At 39.1% G+C, this 22947-nt stretch overlaps 1 protein-coding gene across 1 annotated transcript in view; it reads right to left on the bottom strand.

Annotated features, from left to right (window-relative positions):
- Nucleotides 1-20712, bottom strand: part of palld (palladin, cytoskeletal associated protein) — a 29961-nt gene extending 9249 nt beyond the window's left edge. Inside the window, exons 1-12 of the mRNA XM_077716978.1 lie at nucleotides 20576-20712; nucleotides 18837-19463; nucleotides 10883-11058; nucleotides 10730-10796; nucleotides 9746-9863; nucleotides 9617-9679; nucleotides 8649-8790; nucleotides 8544-8567; nucleotides 7807-7926; nucleotides 6491-6842; nucleotides 5127-5454; nucleotides 3015-3154 (exon numbers count right to left, since the gene is read on the bottom strand). Of these exons, the coding sequence (XP_077573104.1) occupies nucleotides 3015-3154; nucleotides 5127-5454; nucleotides 6491-6842; nucleotides 7807-7926; nucleotides 8544-8567; nucleotides 8649-8790; nucleotides 9617-9679; nucleotides 9746-9863; nucleotides 10730-10796; nucleotides 10883-11058; nucleotides 18837-19462 (2156 nt within the window). The 5' untranslated portion in view covers nucleotide 19463; nucleotides 20576-20712. The remainder of the gene's footprint in view (nucleotides 1-3014; nucleotides 3155-5126; nucleotides 5455-6490; nucleotides 6843-7806; nucleotides 7927-8543; nucleotides 8568-8648; nucleotides 8791-9616; nucleotides 9680-9745; nucleotides 9864-10729; nucleotides 10797-10882; nucleotides 11059-18836; nucleotides 19464-20575) is intronic.
- Between the last annotated feature and the right edge of the window lie 2235 nt (nucleotides 20713-22947).

The following is a 22947-nucleotide window of genomic DNA, read 5'->3' as shown; positions in this document are numbered from 1 at the left end:
AATTGTGTTTTAAATTCTATACATAAAAAGAAAACTTTTTTATCATTTAAAAGATACTTAAAACGAAAAACGGACATTTGTATTTTTATCCATGCATTTTTAGCTTTTTTTTAAATATGGGGTAAAATTAAATAATATAATAAAAGCAGATTATGATCTAAATCACATATTTACAAACATCTGCTTTTGTTTTGGAAAACAATCACACAGATACACATCACAATAACACACTCCAGAATATAGTAACAATAAACAGCATATGATGCATTCACAGAAACTCTGAAATTCGAGCTTCAACCCCATCCGAAAAAACAAACAAACCTAAAAAACCCACCACGCTAAAAACCAGTCGGCACGGCGTAATTACAATGTTGTCCCAGGGCAAAAATTTCGACAAAAGTGTGCCTTTGTCGCCGTGACAACGCAGCTGTGTTTGGGCCAGCCGCTGGCTTTGAAAAACCGCCTGCCTGCTCATTCCAGCTGCGTCGCCACATTTGCTTATGGGTATAAATAACCGCGGTCGCGCAGCTGCACGGCCGCTTTATTTTTACAAGCCAGCTGATGACAGGAAATGTTCGCAAGGGGGGCAGGAAGTAGATAAGTCGCTAATGAGGTCCTAATGGGGGTTCGCAAACAAGGAGGAACCAGATAGGCGTTGCATTCAAGGCTCGCTCGTGCCGTAGAAAAACTTTTGTGGAATTTTACATTGCGATTCGATTGTAATTTTACCCCAAAAAATAACTTCTGTAATGTGATTCCTCAAGAAAATAAAAGAGTATCTTATTGGATTTAATACAAGATACAAAATTAAAAGTAGGAGAACTACTTTTAAATGCTTCTACATACAAATTGTTAAGGTTATAACATTTTCATGTGCATGTGTTTGCATGCTAATGTTAGCTTAGTCCGAGTTAGCTTCTTATTCATTTTAATACTATCATTAATCATCATTTTCTATCATTTTTGGGTGTTTTTTCACATTATGTTCTACAAAATTGGCACAGACTGATCATTTTTAAAAGGGATTTTTATACAAATTAAAGAATTTACATCTAAAATACTGCTCTAATTACATTTTAAAACATCTAAATCACCAAACAGGTTTTACAACCAATGAATTGTGTAAATAGAGACTGGATTTGCATTTTACAGCAGCTCATTCATTTTCTGAACCGCTTCATCCTCAATTCGGTTGCAGGGGGAGCTAGGGGCAATTTAGAGTGTCCAATCAGCCAATCATGCATGTTTTTGTGATAGTTTGAGACAACCCAGAAAAAAACCCAATTATGTCCAAGTGGACCGACCTGGATTTGAACCCAAATCTGTAACTACTTAAGCCGCCGGGCCGTCCACAGCAGTTTAACAAAAAAATCTTCAAATCTAAAAACAATCAAAAAATAAGTTTGTTTCCTTATTAAAACTTGACCCCCCCCCCCATTAAAAAAAACCTTGTTCCAACTTGCCTATTATGCCGATTTCCTCCCAACAAAAGCTTATATAACCAAAAGCATAACTCATACGCGACACTTTTTTCTTTGGCTAGAAGTCGGCAGCTCGGAATGTTTTGCCTTGACCTTTGCCCCCCCCTCCTCCTCCTCCCCTCCTCCTCTCCTCCTCCACCCCCACCTTTCAGAAAACTCAAGAAATGATCAACATGTCCCACTTTTGAAAGAAGAATAATAAAAAAAAAGGCAAATTCCTGGCTGGCTCACTCATCAGCTGACTTGGCAATGAGTTTGCGACCCCCCCTTCGCCCCCCAACCCCCAAAAAAAATCCCCCCGGCCCTCCGTGGCCTCTAATTGAGCACACACACACATATACACACACAGACATAAAATGGAAGCAGACTGTTTTCCTTTGAAAGTCAGCACAGAGAATTTTTTCTTCTTTTTTTGGGTCGTTTCAAGTTTCAAGTTCCAACCAACGCATTCTTCTGCCACACTCCCACTTATAATGGATTGGACGTTTTGTAGTGATAAACGAGTGAATTGGTTTAATCAAGTTTTACTTATTTCTGAACAAAAATATACAGTAATCCCTCAATTATCATGGCTTCACTACATTGCGTTTTTTTCTGGGATAATTTTTTGGGGGTATTTTTTTTTTAAACCAAAAAGTACACTTTTCAACAAAAAAGTTTTGTCACACTGCCAAAGACAGCAATAGGTGTCCAATCCATTTGAAGTGGGAGAGTTGACGAAAGGTTTTGGACTAATTTACAATTTTTGAGCAAAAACAAACATCACTTTTCTACCAAGCATTCCATTTCTTAACCTAAAAACATTTTTAAACCAAAAATAACCACTTTTTAATAAAAAAAAAAAACATTCTGGCAATTTAAACTCATTAACTGCATTTGAGAACGTTAGATGTCCAAACCCTTTGAACAATTTTTGACCAAAAACATTTCTCCAAACAGTCCCAATTTCCAACCAAAAACTAAGATTTTTTTGCATTAATTTGACATTTTCTGAGTCAAACTTTCCCATCTTCTCACCAAAAATATTTCTCTACCACAATAAACTCATTAGCATCCCAATTTCCAGTCCAGTTTGAAGTGGGAGAGTTGGCAGCAAATAACCAAACATTGACCTTGCTGCCACCCTCCCATTTCAAATGAATTGGGCCTCCACTACTGATAAACAAATGGGTGGGAGGGTGCACATTGGTCAGGGGAAGAACAACCTCAATGATGTCAAATCAATTTGAACAAGGAGGGTCGACAGCTGTCCAAACTTATTGGACATCTCCAAATGCCAAATTCATTCAAAACTCCACCAAAACAACCACAAAACTCATCGCCTACCATTAACAACCCTAGACGTCCAATCCACTTGAAGTGGAAGGACGGCAGCCAATGAGCCAACGTTCATTGGCTGCCATCCAACGGGTGGACGTCTCCTAGCCATCAACTCATTTAAAGCCACGGCGCAAATCATGAAAAAAAACGAGTTCAAAAGTTTAAAACACCCACAAAAAAACGTCCCTTTTTGGCGGCTTTTTTGCGGGTTACCTTTGAGCGTTGATGGGTGTCCTCGCCGGGCACGAGCGCGTATACGACTGCGACCCGTCAGGTACGAGCGACCTATATAGAGAGCGAGCGGTCGCTTTGCAAAGTAGACGCTGACGTTCCCTTCCCTTCTCTGCTCTGCCCTACCCTCCCCCTCCCTCCCCCTTCCCTCCCTTCCCTCCCTCCCCATGAGTCAGGCTGTCTGCCAGACAGCCCTCTTCCTCCTCCTCCTCCTCCTCCTCCTCCTCCTCCTCCTCACTTAGCTTTCACAATAAAACAACTTTCAGAGTAAAAGCCAACTGTTGATAATAAAGTTTAAGTTAGGCTTGGGCAAACTGGTCTCAAAAACGATCGCAATTGTTTTTTTTGTTGTATTATTTTGATCTATTTGAAGTTCAAGATTATTGATAATCTCCTTTAAATTGACAGCGATTAATCAAATAAAATTTATATTTTGGGGATAACATGAAATATTTAGGAGCCAAAATGAACCACTTTTGACTGAAAATTTAAATTAAAATAAACATCATTAAAACTAAAGTTTTGTTTAGTTGCCCCAGCAGTTCAAATATGTTTTTGACCAAAATAAAAAAAAGTGAACCAATTTTGACCAAAAAAAAATCCTATTTACTTTTTGAGCAATCTTCACCAGTTTTGAACTAAAACAACACAAATCCAAACTTTCTAAAACCCATTTCAAATCCACCTTTTTTTTACCTAAAAAGTCAACAACAACAACATTTTGACCTAAAAAGTACATTTGACCAAAAAAATCCATCAAAAAACTTTCCTTCATGATGTCCAATCTCTTCCTACAAAATCAAATTCCCATTCATTTTTCGCCATCAATCATAACAAAAAAATTGATTAAAAACGCAACAAAAACTCACAAAAAAACTAACTAAAAGAAAAAGCCACATAGAAAGAACTATTACTCTTATGTGTCCGGTATCAGTTTCTCATCTCTACAAAAAAAATAATAAATAAATCAATACACTTCAAGCAGTGAATTACTCATGTCTATTTTTGTGCTTAATCACCCCCCCCGTGCTTTCCGGCTTTTCCAGCCGATTGATGAATCACGGTGTTGACGTCGCCGGTGGGGGTCCGTGCGAGTCTGTTAGCGTGGGGTCAGGTCAATGTGTCTATTATGACTCAATAGCTAACTAGAGAACTACAGTAATCACTCAAATATCGCTGTTTTTATCTATTTATTAATATCAAGCGGAGAGCAACTATTTCAGCTGAGTAGAGTATTTAAAGTATTAACATTTTTAAATATATGCATGACAGTCTTACCTCGATTATCGCAAAAATCACTTTTTTTGCCAGGTTTTAATGTTATGAATTATTAATTTTTTTGTTTTTTAAAATGAATAAAAGTGAAAATTTACGCAGAAAATTATAGCGGTCTAAATTAACCGCAATATTTGAGGGATTACTGTATATTTAGATATTAATACAAGTTTTTTGATATGCTTATAGCTGTAATATTTAATAAATATACACTTTTTGATCATAGTACTTGTGTACTTCTTGTGTATTTCTGTATAGGCACGAAAACATGTATCGTGGTAGTTATAATGTGGGTTTTTCGTTTATCACAGCCATGTCTGGTCTAAATTAACCACAATATTTGAGGGATTACTGTATATTTAGATATTAATACATTAGTTTTTTGACATGCTGATAGCTGTAATATTTAATAAATACACACTTCTTGATCATAGTACTTGTCTATTTCTGTATAGGCATAAAAACATGTACTGTAGTACATAAAATGTGGGTTTTTCGTTTATCGTGGCCACCGCAATATTCGAGGGATTACCGTAATGCTAATGCTAATGACGGCAGACATCTTAATTATCATTAAAGGATTAATATGCCAATTAAAATGGTATTCACAGTCAATAATTTATTGCTAAAATTAAAAAAAGTCTACTCTTATCAGCGCATAGGAAGCAAAAAGACTAAGATCTTCGGTATCAAGACTGGGACGGGATTAGCGTCCATTTATTTACCGTCCATTTATTTAGCGTTCGTCTCCCCCAAGGACCGCCCCCCTTACCGATCCCCCCTCCGTCTCTCCCCTCGCCAGAAAGGTCAACGCTTCACATCGTCTCTCTCTTCCATATTTGGAAACTTTCCCCATTCCGTCCAGGTCACTCTAGCCCCAGCGAACCAATGGCGTTCGCAAACAGTCTCAGCCAATCCCGAGGCCCGATGTGTCCATTTAAGGACTGCCCATCTCTCCACTATTTTTCGGCCTTTGTCGGAGCCCCGCCTCCTTCTGGGGCCTCTTTGTGTTGTCTTTTTTTTCGGGGAAAGTGAGGCGGTTTGACTTGGGGGAGGGGGTGCCGACCGCAAGCCCGCCTTGGCGTGCTGGCGACCCCGCTGACGGAAAACCGCCAGCGACACCTCGGCGAGGGAGTCGTCGTTAAGACTTCATTAGGCCTTGATTACTTCTACTTCCACAAAAAAATGCTGTGACTCATAGTAAAGATATTTTGGCTGATGCCGGGCGGCCCAAACGCGCTTGATTGGCAACGTGGTGCAAAATACTTCCGTCCTGATGCCATAGAAGCAAATTAGGATCTGATTTTAGGAGATTGGAACGTTGATGCAAAATTGAGATGGGAAATGGGGATTGGTTTAAAGTGGAAACAAAGACAATGTTAGCTAAATTTGGGGCAGATTTGAGGAGATGGGAGAAGTGATTTCAAATTGAGATCAGAATCAAAACTCGTTCCAATAGGAAACAAGATGTCAAAACTAGATTCAAATCAGATTGGAAGACTGATTCTAAATTGAGACCGGAACTGGGACCAGTTAAAATAAAAAAACTGAACCAAAACCGGTTCCAATCGGAAACAAGATGCCAAAACTAAATTCAAATCAGATTGGAAGACTGATTCTAAATTGAGACCGGAACCGGGACCAGTTAAAATAAAAAAAACAGAACCAAAACCGGTTCAAATCGGAAACAATGTGCCAAAACTAGATTTAGATCAGATAGCAGCAGATTGGAAGACTGATTCTAAATTGAGACCGGAACCGGGACCAGTTAAAATAAAAAAACTGAATTAAAAAACAAAAAACTAAATTCCGATTTGAGGACATCTGAATGCTGATTCGAAATTGAGATCAGAACCAGAATCGGTTAAAACCAAAAACAAGATGCCAAAACTAACTTCAGATCCAATTTGAGGACATAGGAACACTTATCCAAAATTGAGATCAAAACCAGATCCGCTTAAAATCCAACACAAGACTCCAAAACTAAATTCAAAATCCCAACAAGTATCAAGATCAAAACAACAAGAGCTATAATCAAAACCGGGATTGAGATTGGAACCAGATTCCTCACTCATCCAAATCAATTGGACGCTATGGGGTCTCCCCACCAGAGTCGGACCCCCCATTCTCAAGCCTGACTCCCCCCCACAGTGCAAACGAGTAACAAGGGGGCGTGTACTTACAGTTTTGGTTTGGGCTTGGTAGGAAGTGGCGGGGCCTCCCTCCCGGGGGACGGGGACATCTTTCCGGGGGTGGGCGGGGATTCCGTCGGCGCCTGGGTGGACCGTGGTGGCGGTGGCGGTGGTGGCGGTGGTGGGGGAGTGGGGGTGGGAGGGGGCTCCATCGCTTCTGTAGCCTCGGGAACCGCCCACAGCTCCACTTCTTGGGGCGCCATCTTGGGGGGCACTTCCAGGAGGCTGATCTCAGTGGGCGGCGGCGGTGGGGGCGGGGGTGGCGGCAGGGGGAAGGACACCCGCTCCCCCAGCGCCAAGCTATCTCCAGAAGGGCCGTTACTGGAGGAGGAGTCCTCGGTTCCTGGGGTGGGGGGAATAAACAAGAGAGGAAATAAATGAGAAATCTGGCTTTCATCTCATTTGGTGTATCATGGCATCTTAAGCACCCCCCCCCCCCACTGGAGTTCAGGAACTTCCTGTTTAGTCAAAACTCTTTGGTGGGTGTTTGGGGGGGGGGGGGGATGCGCTCGCTTGAGGAGAAAAATGATCATAACGTTAGCTCGGGAAGATTCAGATTCTACTTTCAATTTTTGATACAGGTTAGGATTTTTCGACCTGATTCCACTTTCAAATTGGATCCCGATCTATAGATTTAGATCTCAGAATCGGATTTAGCTTTCATTTTTGATCCAGGTTTGGAATTTTAGACCTGACAATACTTCCAAATTTGATCCTTATCTAAATCTATACATCATAATCAGATTCAGCTTTCAATTTTGATCCAGGTTATGAATTGTAGACCTGATTCCACTTTCAAATTGGATCTGGATCTATAGATCTAGACCTCAGAATCAGATTCAGCTTTCAATATTGATCCATCTTCAAACCTGACAAACTTCCAAATGTGATCCCAATCTAGATCCAGGCCTCACCATCTGATGCCAATGTAAATGCGTATTCTGATTTCACATCCAATTTTGATCCAGATTTGAAATTTTAGACCTGACAACACTTCAAATTTGATCCCAATTTATATCCAGGCCTCACCATCTGATGCCAAATTTAAATGTTGATTCTGATTTCACATCCAATTTGAATCCAGATTCGAAAATTCTAGACCTGACAACCCTTCCAAATGTGATCCCAATCTAGATCCAGGCCTCCCAATCTGATGCCAAATTAAAATGCAAATTCTGATTTCAGATCCAATTCAAATCCAGATTCACCGAGACGCAGAACACCCCAAATTGGTCACCATCCAATCAATTTGCCATCTATCATATAGCTAATAGCATGGCAATTTTCCCCGAGGACGCCCGACTCACCCGCCGAGACTGCTAGCTGGGCGGAGCTATCCACCGAACCGTGCGGATTGGACGCCGTGCAACGGAACACGCCTCCATCTTCCGGAAAGGCCTCGGCGATCACCAGAGTGCAGATCTCATCTAAAGGGGAAAAAAATTATAAATAAATACACATTTTCAACTGTAAACAAACGCGGCGTTCCCCAGGGCTCCTTTCCACGACCTTTGCTATTCCATGTTGACATTGTTAAGCTGTAAAAATCCAAACTAAACGTCCCTTTTTTGCGGACCGCAAATCTGTCAGTAAGTTTGTTTTAAGTCGTCGTAGCCGCGAGCTAAAGTCGCTGACACGCTTGGTTCGATGAGACATGACGGCGGACGCACGAGACGGCGGTTGAGTCACGGTCTGGGGAGAACACCTGAACGTTGGGGGGGTGATTGAGAGCGTTTACCAGCTCTGACGACATTCGCCGACGTGATGTCATAACTTTTTAGTTACAGAGTAACCAAAAAACAGCCCAAAACTTGAAAAAAATCAACATATTTATGAATATATTTTGAGAAAATCCAATTTTGACTGAAATACTTTTGGAGTCATTTCAGTAAGAACGTTATAAGGTTAAGTATTGTGATATTTATAATGTATGCTAGCTTGTTTAGCTGCTATGCTACTTCAACTAAATAAAATAATAATGGAAAATATAGAAATAGCATTCAAAAACGATTTTAGTTAATTTCCGTTGAGTTGGAGGACTGACCTGACTCTGTTGCTGATCGTGGTTCTGAAAAAGACAAAAAATATATATATAAATGGGATTAAATTAGATGTCATTGTAAAAGTAACAAATGAAGAAATGGCTTACTTTTTTGCAGAATCCGAAAATCAGGAGAGTCCAAAATCTCTTGGCCTTGCCGGTACCAGCGGACTTGCAAAGGCGGACCCCCGCGGACCCGACATTCCAGGACCACTACCTGACCTTCAGATGCTTGAGCGTCCTGCAAGACCTGAAGGAACAAAAAAGTGGAGCTTAGGAGGGGTTTTTTGATCAAATTTCATGTTCTGTGCTTAAGATTTTTATTTTTTTGGGTGATTAATGTTATTGTAGTCATTTTAGTGCATGTTATGAGTGGCCATTTAGCAGTTTTGTATCCAATTTTTATGGTTAAAATATGAAAAAAAACGGCATTTGGTGGATTTTGGACCTGAAAAATTGTTGACTTTTTACATTTTCTATATTTTTGGGGAATAAAGGCAAGTTGAAATTTCAGGTGGCGATTTTTACAATAATTTTGACTTTTTTTCTGAGAATTCTGACCTTAAAGTCAGAATTTTCAAAGTCCAAATTCCAACTTTAAGATCAGAATTCTCGGAAAAAAATCAGAATTGTGGGGAAAAAGTTAAAATTTGGACTTTGGTCAAAATCCTCCAAAAAAATAAACTAAATTATGATTATTTTTCAATCATAGTCAAAAATCTGACCTCAAAGTGAGTATTTTTCAAAATAAAGTCCGAATTATGACTACAAAAGTTATTTTTTTTCAAAATTTGGGTTTTGGTCAAAATCCTCCAAAAAAAAAAATCTAAATTCTTATTTTTTTTCAATCACGGTCAAAAATTTGACTTCAAATCGAGTATTTTTCAAAATAAAGTGAGAATTCTGACTACAAAAGTGATTTTTTTTCTATATGACAAACACAAAAACTGCATTTCTAATCATCAAAAAAAAATGGACAAAAACAAACAGCATTTTCACAAAAAACTGGTCAAAAACAAACCTCAAGTCCTCAAAAAATGCAATTGTGGGCAAAAGAATCAAATATTTGGACTAACTTTTGTAAAGACGGGGGGACCTGAGACCTCCGCCACGAACGCCGACGACAGCGGGCTCTGCATCTGACGAAAAAAGTGCAAAAGGTCAGCTGTTGGCATTTTCCCGTGGTGACTTCGCCCGGTAGTCACCCTCTGCGGTGGCTGCGATAGCGATTGGACCAGCGTGGAGCGACGGGGCGGGGCTTCTGGCGCTTTAGGGGACGCCGAGCGGATGGTCAGCGACATGGAAGTCGTCTTCTTCTGCTGTCTAATAAACACAAGTTGAATTTACAATATAAAAATGTTAGTATCATAAGATTAATGTCAAAAAATCATATGACAAAAAGTAAATTGTAACATTATGAGATAAAAGTAGTTTGTATTATCAGAATAAAGTGATAGGAGGTAATACTACAAGATAAATTGTTGGAAATTAATTATAATATCATAAAAAAAAGGAATATGTCCAGATTAAAGTCACATGTAATATTATATAATATTAGCAATAGGTTTATAGATTAATTTTCTAAAATTATGAGAAAAAAGTCACGTTTTACTACAGCAAAAATGTCAGTTATGTCAGAAAATGTTGTGATATTATGAGAATAAAGTCATATTTTGTAATATTATGAGATTAAAATTGATGTATTATGAGAAAACATTTAATATTATGGGATTAAAATTGTAATATTCCAAGATTTTGAATGTAATATGACAAGATTAAAGATGTCATGTTACGAGAATAACAAGAATTATTAAGATTCATGAAATTATTATATTATTGTAATATCACAAGATCAATATCAACCTGTGATGCAAAATTTGGTAAAAAAAATCTTATGGCTTTTGATGAAAAAAAACGTATATATTTAAATTTATATATGGATTTTCAACAAATACATTTTAAAATATTTAACCCTGCTAATGTACTGTATTTTCACGACTGAAAGGCGCACTTAAAAGTCTTGAATTTTCTGCAAAATAGACAGTGCGCCTTATAATCCAGTGCGCCTTATATATGGAAAAAATGAAATTCATTGAGGGTGCGCCTTATAATACGGTGCGCCTTATAGACGTGAAAATATGGTATTATTTTTTTATGGGGGGGGGGGGGTCATTTGGCGAGATACATACAGAGGCATGGTTCCCGAACGCAACTTGGACGGCGATCCCTCCCCGTCCGAGTCCGACGACGACGCCCCTGCAATAAAGCGGCAAGGTCAAGAAGGTCACCCGGGCGTACCGTCGCTTTAAATTTTTTTAAAAATGTAGCAAAGGGCGACTCACCTTCAATGTAAACCTCCGCCGAGGTATTGTCAGCCCCGAGGCTATTGGAGGCCACGCAGGTGTAGCGTCCCGTGTCGTCCTCGAAGGCCTCGGCGATCACCAGCGTGTGAAGTTGGCCATCTCGCCAGATGTGGATGTCGGGGGAATTGTGCAGCTCGCGACCCTCGCAGAACCACCTGCAAAAAATAAACACAACATTCATTCAATTGAATCCTATTAAAATGAGATTTATAGTTTCAACACAAATTGCACAAATGACAACAACAAAAAAACAAATCATCAATAAATAATACATAAAAGAGTAGTGATAATTAATGAAATAATAACAATTCAATAATAAATACATGTTTTTGTGCTACTGAATGCAAAACAGTCAAACATTGTAGCTTTTTTAGCATCCTATGCTAGCATATGTTAAAAAGATACAATTGCTAGCATTTATATGCTACATATTTAGTCATATTTAGTTTTTTGTGAATGTAACCATGTAATAGAATTTCTTTACTTGATTTTAGTGTGTTTAAATTGAGATAAAAATATTTTTTATAATTATGAAAAAGGCTAGTTAGCAGAGTTAGCATAACTATAGCTTCTTGTGCTAGCAATGATAGGCTAACAATATTTATCGAATTTCTTTGCTTAATTTTAGTGTGTTTAAATTGAGATTAAAATATTTTTTATAATTATGAAAAAGATTAGAGTTAGCAAAGTTAGCCATGATTATAGATTCTTATGCTAGCAATGATACGCTAACAATATTAGCTAATGACTAATGTGGACACCTGTGTGCTTTTAAACTTTTTCCAAAGCTTTTTATCTTAAAGTCTAATGTTTTTGTGCTATTAAAAACATAAGATAAAAATAGTTAAACGTTAGCATTGAGTGCTAGCTTATGTACAAAAGAGAAAATGACACAAGTACTGTTTTAATGACACAAAAACCTCAATAACTACTTTTAAAAGATTTAAAAGACAAAAAGTTCTACAATTTCCAGTCTACGGAAGTACTTTTTGTTTTTTTGCCATTTATGTAAAAAAATGTTGGCACATGTGCGTCCTATTGTGTTAACGCGCCCGCCCGATGTGTTAAAACCAGAACGGCGGCCAAGTCTAAGCACTTCCTGTCGGGTCGATAAGGCGGCGGGACACGCCCCCTCGGGTTATGCTCCACCTGTCATCGTTACTTCCACATTTTTTTCCCAGGCGACGATTGCTAATTCTTGACAGGCACTTTTGCAGCCACCCATAGTGGAATGTTGTTGAATTCATAGCAGTTTTTTTGTTTGTTTTACATTTTGTTTTAAATTTGGTTTGACAAAAGAGGGATGGGATTGAAGTGTTCTTTTTAAAAGATTTTTTTGTTTTTTGTGTTTTTGTTTTGGGAGAAAGAAATATTTTTTTGTATTTATTAATTATTTTTTACAGCTGCAAATCCATTGAATTTCTTTCAATTATTGTGTTTTTTTCTTCATTTTTATAATTTTGCAATTATTAACAAATGAGTGATCAAAACGGTAAAAATTGTTTTTAAATCCTGAAAATTCATAGAATTCTTTTCAATTATTGTTTTATTTTTTTTCCTTTTTATACTTTCACAATTAATAAAAATAAGGGAATAAAATGGTAAACATTGTGTTTACACTAATGCTGAAATTCCTTAAAATTTCTTTTAACTATTGGTGTATTTTTTTAATCTTTTTGATACTTTCGCAATTATTAACATTCCAAAAAACATGCATGGGCTGATTGGACACCCTTGAGCTAGTGTATAACAAGAAATCTAACAAACAATCATCAATTCTGGTTGTGACATCACAACCAGAATTCCTGAAAAACCATAAAATGTTTAAAGGAACCCAGATTTGATCACTAAATCATATTCTTCATGAGTCCTGCCATTTTTTATGTCACGTGGGACATGTTCCCCGTTAAAAAAACTGAGAAAACGCCGACCATTCATCAGATGAAGCCCATTCAAAGCCAAAAATAACGTCTCGGATTCATCAACTTTAATGATCCGGCATCGTTGCGCGTAATTACTCGGCGAGAAACAGATGTTAGCATTTATTGCCGTATGTCGTGAGGCGGTAGACCCCTCCCCCAAACCCTGAAAAAAAAATTGGAACAGGAAGGGAGTGTGCGTGAAAGTAAAGGTGGAGGTTGATTTGTTGGCAAGGCCTTAAGCGGCTTAAGTGTCCATTTCCTCGCTATTATTCGTCAAATAGGGAAGGGCCAATCATATCCGTCCGTCTTGGTGAAAGTTACACCCGAGAAAAAAGCCATTTTGTTCATCCAAGCAACACTAAGACCAATCAGTTGAGTTTCAAAAATGACAAAATGTTAAATCTTTCGACTCATCGCATGAAAATGTCAACGAGTATTTACTACTTACTTCAAAAAACGCCATGTTTGGTATGTCAAAGCCCCCCAAGAAAACCCACACAAAAGCCCTGGGAGAACATACCAACTCCACACAGTGGAATCGAACCCATGACTTCAACACTGCGAGGCAAAGGCACAAACCACTCATCCACTGGACCACTTCTAATAAACCAAATCAAATAAAAACATGTCAAAACAAACTATTTTCACCTTCTTAAACCCCCAAAATAATTTTCCAAAACTTCCTAATAAATGGTGAAGCGTCCAGTCACCACGTTTTTTTTTTCAATTTTCGCCGACGGAAAATCCTACTGAGCAGCTCTCGGGTTTCACCGCAAGGCTTAAAAAGCGTCCCGGCGCGCCAGATGGCGGGACGAGGCGATCTGGACAGGAAGCGTGGGAGAAAGACGCAAAAGAAGACGAGAAAAAAAGAAAAAAAGAAGAAAAAAAGCCAGAGAGAGCGCGCCGATTTATGTGTTTTGTTGTCGATCCAACAATGTGAAGCTAAGCTAACCGCGCCAGTTCAAACAGAGTGCAGACATAATTACAATCTAGCCTCCAGAGCCAAAATGGTGGACTTTTCTGTCTTTCCAAAATGGCCGCTTTGTCGCTCTCCAATCAATTATAGTCAAACTTTTCTTTACAAATCTCCCAGTTTGACCAAAAAAAATATTTTTCAACTTTCCCTCAGCCACCATTTAAATCCAAAATCTTTTATTTTGACAGCAAACAGGAAGTCCCAAAGTCAAAGTGTGCCCCAACTTGCCCTTAGCTTTTCCCTTATTGTTTTTTTTTAATCCGTTATGAAATATTAACCAAGTTGTGCAATTTCAACTGCTTGCGGTTTAGAAAAGGTCAATAAAAATATGTTTACCGGAATTTACGTCAATAGGCGTCCAATCTATTTGAACTGGGAGCGGTTGGGACCAATCATTGGCCAAAAATAAAACAATTAAAAATGTAAAGAATGTTTGATGGCTGCCAACCCTCCTAGTTTGGATGGATTTGGACTTGATTGCTACATTTTGGCCAAAAAAAGACAAAAAGTGTTCACAACAACAACAACAACAACAACCATAACATTGACAGTCTCAAATCTACAAGTGACAGACATATGCAACAGCTGATTCACACACCCACACACAAATGTACACACAAATATACACACACAAATACATTCCATTGAGTTTAAACGTTAAACCGCAAATGTTTGAGTCCAACAACGAAAATACTTTGGCTTGCAGCTGTCAATTTTTACACGTCACAGGTGTCAAAGTCAGTTGGATTGGTCGCAATTGGGGCGGGGCCGACCGATCATTCCACAAATTGATTATTGTCAACCGTCAACTGTCGAAAAATTGTTGCGGTAAAAAAATGAATATATATGTATTTATATATATTTTTAAGTCCAAATCCTCCATTTTGATTAGCAAACATGTTTTATACTGTATACATTATATTGTATAATAATAGTATTACTAATATATAGAAAATCGTTTATTTTTTATGTATTTCTAAAACTTTTGATCAAACAATAAATACTGCATTTTCATTTTTTAATTCATTTTTTGGTCTATATATATTTTTTTTTTTTTACATTTTCATGGCGCATTAAAAATGTAAAAATGTACTTTTATTTAATATTGCAACTGTATTTATTTCTCTTTTTAATCACTAACCACTGAAAATTGGATTCTAATTTAGCGGATTGACTTTTTCGGGCCAGACAAAATAAATTGGTGGGCCAATTTGGCTCTAGGGCCTTAGGTTTGACACCAATGTTACATCTCATCATAACTTAAAATGGTTGTCATGCTAAAAATGCGTCCTACCTGAACTTTTCCAGCACTTTTACTCCCAATCGTAGTAGACGTACACACACAAACACGCAAAATACACATAGTGGTAGTGACACATGCTCGTACCAACTGGGTGAAGACGATGGTTGGGGGGCGGGACCCCAAGTTGCCAGAATAAATATAGTACACCCTAGATTAGGTGGTTAGCGTTTTGGTCTTGCCATTCTGGGGTCGAGTGTTCGATCCCAGGTCTGGCTGGACTTTCCAGTGTAGACTTTGCATGTACTACCTGGGCTTGTGTGGGTTTTCTCTAGGTAGCCCGGTTTCCACAAAAAATCTGCAAAAACCTGCATGCTAGGCTAATTTTAGATATAATATTCAGATTTATTTTTTAGAAATGGATTAAAATAACTGGATTAAAAGCCCTGAATATTCATTTTTTTATAGATATATATTTTTTTGATTTTACAAATTGGTTTTTGAACTAAAAACACAGAAAAAAATGATTAAAAAATAACAATTATTGATTTAAAAGGGGGAAAATCAGGACATTTTATATACATCTATACTCTTTATTTGAATTTGATCCTAAAACTGAAAGTCGTCACTCATGATTTACTTTCCCGGGCCACACAAAATGATATGGCGGACCAGATTTGGCCCCCGGGCCGCAACTTTGACACCTGTGCCCTAGGTAGAAGTTTAAGGATAAGCAGTTCAGAAAATAAATGAATATATGTTGTCATCTATTACTATATTTGGCCTATTTGTAAATAGGGAATAGTTGTATTCTGTTCTATGCAATGTTATCCTATCTTGTGCTATGCTATTCTACTAGAATAGCATGTCTATGTGTAAGTGAACCCACGTAAAGGCACTTGGAGACAACAGTCCTCTTTAGGATGCCCCGGAAATAGCGCGGGTTGAAAAATAGACCTTTGACCTCCGCCACAGTTGGCAAAATGGCATTGCTGCGAAAAAAAATAGACTCCTCCCCCAAATCTGTCTAAAACTTAATACTTAGTCTGTACAAAAATCCGACAAATAAACAAAAAGAATGCCAAAAAGTACCTCAAAATCAAAGAAAATGGTCCAAATTTTACCGTAAATACCCTAAAATGACAAAGAAGTCACCCAATATTGATTTAAAAAACAATATATCAATATCATAATACAATATTGACTATGATAGATCTGCAATTCACTTAAAATGCTAATGAAAGCTAATTTTCAGCGCCATTGACGTCCAATCCGTTTTGACTGTCTTAAAATTCCATCCATTTACACACAAGTGCGGGAGACTTGGATTTAACTCGGGTGAGACCCCCCACCGTGGGATTATTTGTAGCGCTTGTTACTGGGAGGGCCAACAAGACATGGCGGGGAAAAAAAACTCAAGCTAAAAATACCAAAAGACGCTCTTATAATAGTAGGGTTGCTACAAAAGATTTTTTCTGGCCGATTACCGTAATTTCCGGACTAGTGGCGCTTTTTTTTCATCATAGTTTGGGCCTGCGACTAATATTTCATGGAAAAAATAGTAATTCTCTGACCAACGATAGCCTGTAAGCTTGTTGTTTTTTAAGCTATAATTAACAGAAAATGATTATATATATGTATTTAATCTAAATCTGTTGCTCTTCAATTCTTCTTTCTCACAAAATTTGGACACTTTCATCATTTTTAAAGGGTTTAGTTGATCATTTTTTTAAGGACTGTGAAACAAATGAGCAAATTTAAATATAAAGTACACCTCTACTTACAAAAAAAATCCAAGATACGAAACAAGTAGAAATACTTTTTTTAAAGACATTCACCACCATGTACGGCAATCGACAAAAATAACCAATATAGCCCCTCCCATTCAAAAAAATCAGTCATATTACAATTTAAAACCCGGATGTCAAATTCCGTCAAAAACCCGCCCCGAATCAATCGCTAAATTTTCCGAGCCTAGCTAACACGGGCGCGAATCGCGTAGCGGATTAGCAGGTATTCTGGGACGGTATGCCATAAGGACCTCATATTAGGGGCGGGGCTAGTGAAACTTCACACCCAGGCGGGCCCCAGTGGGCGGGGCTTGAGTGGAAAACATCCCCCCCCCCTGTCATGAAGGGTGTTAACAGGCCGGCGAAAATATCTTGGCGCACACGCGTTAACGCCACGGTGAGACGCAAACAATACGTCAAAGTGACAGTCTGGCGTCCAATCGCGAAATCTCGAAGGACGCCGACAAAAGTGGTGCAATTACATTAGCTTGGATGCTAACGCGAGTCGGGAGGTTTTTCACCAACTCAGCTGTCACTCAAACTTTTTTGGGACAAACAGCATTGAGGGGAAATATGAGTTTATGAGTACATATATTCTTTATCCTCTGTAAGGAATTGATAGTCATTTTTGCCAAGATTTGTCGGGAAATTGTATTTTTTTTAAATCTTGTCTTTTGAAACTAATGTAACATTAGTCATAAAGACATTTTTACATGAATAAATAGCGATAAAAGAGTTATTACTTTGTTATGAATCCTATTTTTTAGACGAGTCAACATGGGACGTAAATGTTAATGCTAATTAAAGCTAGCGAAGCGGCGCGTCCATTCGCACATTGACATTTGGCCAGAGCGTCCCTTCTAAAAGGTCGTCCCGGTTTTGGTGGCCCATTTTATGTTCGGGTAACATTTAACGAAACGACATGGAAGGAAATTGAACAAAATAAAATCGGTCATAAAAATGCGTTTGTTTTTTCTTAATGCTACATTTTAATTTGCTTTAATTAGTTGTTGTTTTCCTCCAAAATGATCATAATGGCTGCAGACGCTATAATATTGTGTCATTGCCCTCTGGCGGCCATTAATAGAACAGCGGCCAAAATGTATGCTAACGTTTATGTATTTGTTTTTAAATCGGTTTCGCTGCTCTTCCCAGTTTAAATCAATTGGACGCCTATATTAATCAATAAATCTAAAAAAATCAAAATTGAACTTATTGATTATTATATTATTATTTAATTATTTTAATTTATATTGATGATACTAACTGTTAATACAGTTTCAATATCCGATAGTTAACTTTGATAAAATGTATTCATTCAATTACTCATATATTCATTTTCCCAACTGTTTATCCTCACAAAGGGGTGCTGGAGCCTATCCCATTGCACAAGTTTCCCTGTTGTCGTTGACATATCTGGAAAGGAGAGCACGATGTATTTTTAGCGTGCCGCGAATAACTCGCCGCGTCTCTCTAAAATGAAATAACATCCAGACTTAAATTAGCGCTGTCCAGCCAATCCGCGGGGGTGCTCTGCCTCACTTTGTAAAACTCATTCATACTGTAAATACTTTGCTAAATATATTGCTAAATATCAGCAGAATGCAACCAACACATAGGAGGAGGAAAATTGTGAATAAGGGGGGCGGCTTATACGAGGGAAATTGTCTAATTCAGGGGTGTCAAACATACAGCCCACGGGCCGGATCCAGCCTGTCTGGTGGTTTGGTACGGCCCAGGAAAGAAAGCTGCATTGTATAAAAAAATATGAATTTTCTTTAAAAATATGTAGTTCTTGTATTATCCACTAGGGGCGCAGTGTTTTAGTACGTGTAGACAACATGAATTGGCATTTATTTATGTTCTTATGTTATTCTCTTGTTCATAATATATTGTTCATAATGTAAAAGAAAAATTCGGTTGATAAACATTTTGATAATTTACTCATTCTTTGCACTAATTATTAGTATTAGTGACTAATACAAATGTTTGCGTGTGTGCGTACCTGACGAGCGGCGGCGGGTTTCCGCTGACTCGGCATTCCAGACGAATCGGGCTGCCCTCGGCCACCTCTTGACTTTTCAACTTCTGGACGAAGCACGGCGGCGAAAGGGGTCCCGCCGCCGCCGCCGCCGCGGCCGCCTGCCGACTCCCCGGCGACAAATATCCGCTATCCGGGGAAGATGACTCATCCTCTAGGGGGCGCTCCGGCTGTGGAGGGCCTTTAAAGATGGACGACAACTCCTCGATGAAAGTGGCGGCACGGCTGCAGAACTCCGAGGCGGACGACGCGCGCTCGTGGAGCGCCAAGCCTTCGTGGACCAATCGGGGTTTGTCTTGTTTGTAGACCGGCGCCGTCTTCTCCGGTGGGGGGACCGCCCGGGTTTCGGGACGGGGGTCATCCTGGGCCGGGTCCCCGTCCCGGTCCCCGTCCTCAAAGGCCTCCCGGGCCAAGTCCAGGCTGCGGTGGATCTCGTCGGCGCTCAGAAAAGCGGTCAAGTCGGCAAAGTCCCCATTTTCGTCGTCGTTGGCGGCGATGGCGTCCCCCTCCGAGGGGGCGGAGCCTCCCGCCGAGCCCTTGAGCAGCAGCGAGATGGCGGGGAGTGGCTGGTTCCAACTCCCGTCCTGCATCCTGTCAAAGCAGACGCATGTTAGGGTGGCCTGAAAGTTTTGTTTGGGTTCATTAGCCGCCATTTTGATTTATGTGGAGATAGATATTTTACATAAAAATACACATAGCGTATTTTCTCGCATATAAGCCGCATCTGCGTATAAGCCCCACCCTTAAAATGGCCTTAAAATGGTTGAATTTGACAATTTCTCGCGTATAAGCCGCCCCTGATTCATAATTTTTGACGCCATATTCATTGTTTTAATAAGGAGCACAAATGTTTTACTTTGAAGGGAAAATCTTAAGAAATATCTCCACACGTGCTATTTCTGTTGATACGTTTTTTGTAGCAAAATGTCAATGCTAATTCAGGAATTAATAGGATTAAAGCAAAAAAAACAACAACAAGCATTTTGACAAGCATTTAAACGCTTCCCAAACTGTATTGCTCCGTGCTCCGGCGCCCCCGGAGCAGCTGCTCTTATTTTTAAATCGAGCCCGGACCGTGCCGCAGGCGCCGCGACGCCCGCCTCGCTCCACCAGGGGGGCGGACCCTTAAACATACCGTGTTGATTGTGACATATACGATGGGCCCTGAACGCACCGTCGATGACATTAAATATGAACTTATTTGCTGCCATTCACAGCCATAGACGTCCAATCAATTTTGAGAGGCAGGACGGCAACTATTGTTCGATCAAGAGACGAAAAAGTGAGAAAACATGCTAGGCTAACATGTAATCTAATGACAGAAAATTCTATCAAACTATCAATTATCTAAAAAATATATATTTTGTCCATTTTATTCTTATTTCATCAACTTTTCTTGGTTTCTCAAAACTAAAAACTAAAAAAATGTCCGACAAAAATACGACTGGACTTCAAGTACAACTTTTACGATGAAAAATAGAAAAAAATGTGTAAAAAATATGATTTTTTTTGACAATAGTACTACCAACACATTGTATACCTCCTGAGTGAAGTTTTTGTTACTAAACTAGATGACCAATCCTTTTAAGTGATTGGACTGGATGTCTGTCAAAGTCAATGGCGACAACGACTTAGTTATTTTTTGAACTAAAACTGTTATGATATGAAAACAACTCCCATTAAAAAAAATGTCACACACTCACCTTCAAGTGGTCCAAAAACCCGTTCTTTGGTTTCCCAGTCTTGGTCCGTCGGGGGAGCTGGCGGGACCACCACGGCTGGGTCGGGGGTCCGAAGCGCCTCTGCCGTCCGTCCCAGGCTGGGTCTGCTGGCGTTGTCTGCCGGGGGGAAAATGGGGGGGTTGCTAAATTTGGCCGACCCCGACTCGGGTTTCAACGCCACACGACGAGTGGAGAGCGGCGTTACGGTATCGCTCGCGCCTGACGGCCCAATGGAACCCGGCGCGAGATTTAAGTGACCAGCTAATCCGTGATCCGTCGTAAGTCGGGGTCGTCTGGCGATGTGTTAGCGCCACGCTACGCTGGGCTTTATCTCTAAATGGGCAAAATTTGAAGAAGGCCACCCAAGGTCAAGGAGGACAGACGGTAGACATTTGGGGGATTCAGGAGCTCTTTTCCGACAAATTTTCCACATTATCACTTCAAAGTCAAGGATTTCAATTTTCTCTGCGCCTTATTGATGGATCAATATTGCTTAATTGTATACTACTAGTACTAGTAGTACGACTGGTACTACTACTACTACTGGTACTACTACTACTACTACTATTACTGGTAGTAGTAGTACTACTACTACTGGTACTACAACTACAAGTGGTACTACTACTACTACTACTACTACTGGTACTACAACTACAAGTGGTACTACTACTACTACTACTACTGGTACTACAACTACAAGTGGTACTACTACTACTACTACTGGTACTACAACTACAAGTGGTACTACTACTACTACTGGTACTACAACTACAAGTGGTACTACTACTACTGGTACTACTACTACTGGTACTACTACTGGTACTACTACTACTGGCACTACTACTACTGGTACTACTACCACTGGTACTACTACCACTGGTACTACTACCACTGCTACTACTACTACTGGTACTACTACTACTGGTACTACTACTACTACTACTACTACTACTACTACTGCTACTACTGGTACTACTACTACTGGTACTACTACTACTGGTACTACTACCACTGGTACTACTACTACTACTGGTACTACTACTACTGGTACTACTACTACTGGTACTACTACTACTGGTACTACTACTACTACTATTACTACAAGTAGTAGTAGTACTATTAATATTAGTACTACTACTAGTAGTAGTAATAGTACTACTGCTCCTACTACTACTAGTAGTAGTAGTAGTATTACTACTACTATTACTATTAGTAGTAGTTGTAGTAATACTATTAGTACTAGTACTACTGCTACTATTAATAGTAGTGTGTAGTATTACTACTAGTACTAATACTACTATCAGTGGTAGTCATAGTAGTAGTACTATTATTACTAGTACTACTACTACTAGTATTATATTATGTTAACTCAATGTAACCTGAAATGAGATATTGTAAATATATATATATATATATATATATATATATATTCTTTAGCACTAAAAAGAATCCCAAACTCATGGCAAAGATAATTTAGGATTATTAGGCACTCAAGACCGCGCGTGGCAGCCATGAGTGTGTTTAGGAATGGAAAATGTCAATTCCTTTCACTCCTATCGCAAGTCCACCTCGCCGTAATCAGTAGATTGACGCGAGCGCCGGGAATAGCCAGCGTCGAACGTGATAGCGCCGCCCCACAAATAGAAAAGGCCCAGCCGCGGAGAGTCGGCGCCCCGGCCTCGAGCGACGTCGAGCTCCCGATTTGGCCACGGTTGCCCCTCACCCAAGCAAAGCCTGCTTGGCAATGTGGACTGAGCAATATATTAAATATATATTTCCGATACTAGAGGGGAAGACAACTGTTATTGTATTTTGCAGACTAAAAGTTGCATATTTTTCATTGTTTGGGCTGCCAAAATCCTGTATTTTTTTTAAATAGGCTGTACTTTAGCCCGTTGTTCTCCATTTTACTATTGTTACTCTAACTTTAATGTTTGTATACTTGGTATCTCACAAAAATAGTATTTCTACCTCAGAGAGAGAAATATATATTCATTTAGAACTCTTTGATCGGAGCGGTTTATAATCCAGAAAATACGGCAGATCATGCAAATTGGAAAAGCTTCACATTTGTAAATTTGGTTGTCATAGATGAATAGTGTGAAAAAATATGTCTTACAAAAATAAATATTTAAACTCACTGCTATGGAGGGCGATGGGTGTCCAATCTAGTGAAGAGGGAGGGTTGGCAGTCAATGAACGTTCATTTAGCGGCCATGAATGAGTAAACTGTGGGGGGAAAGTATAGTAGTTAAGGATTTGCGAGTTTTTTACTTATTTTTTTTTACTTTTAAAAATTCAGGATTAGCAAATAGGTCGATATTTTAATTGTAATTGTGGAGAACCCACCGGGT

This window comes from Stigmatopora nigra, chromosome 5 (genome assembly GCF_051989575.1).
Source record: "Stigmatopora nigra isolate UIUO_SnigA chromosome 5, RoL_Snig_1.1, whole genome shotgun sequence".
Taxonomy (NCBI): Eukaryota; Metazoa; Chordata; class Actinopteri; order Syngnathiformes; family Syngnathidae; genus Stigmatopora; species Stigmatopora nigra.
This window is presented reverse-complemented; position numbering and strand designations above follow the sequence as displayed.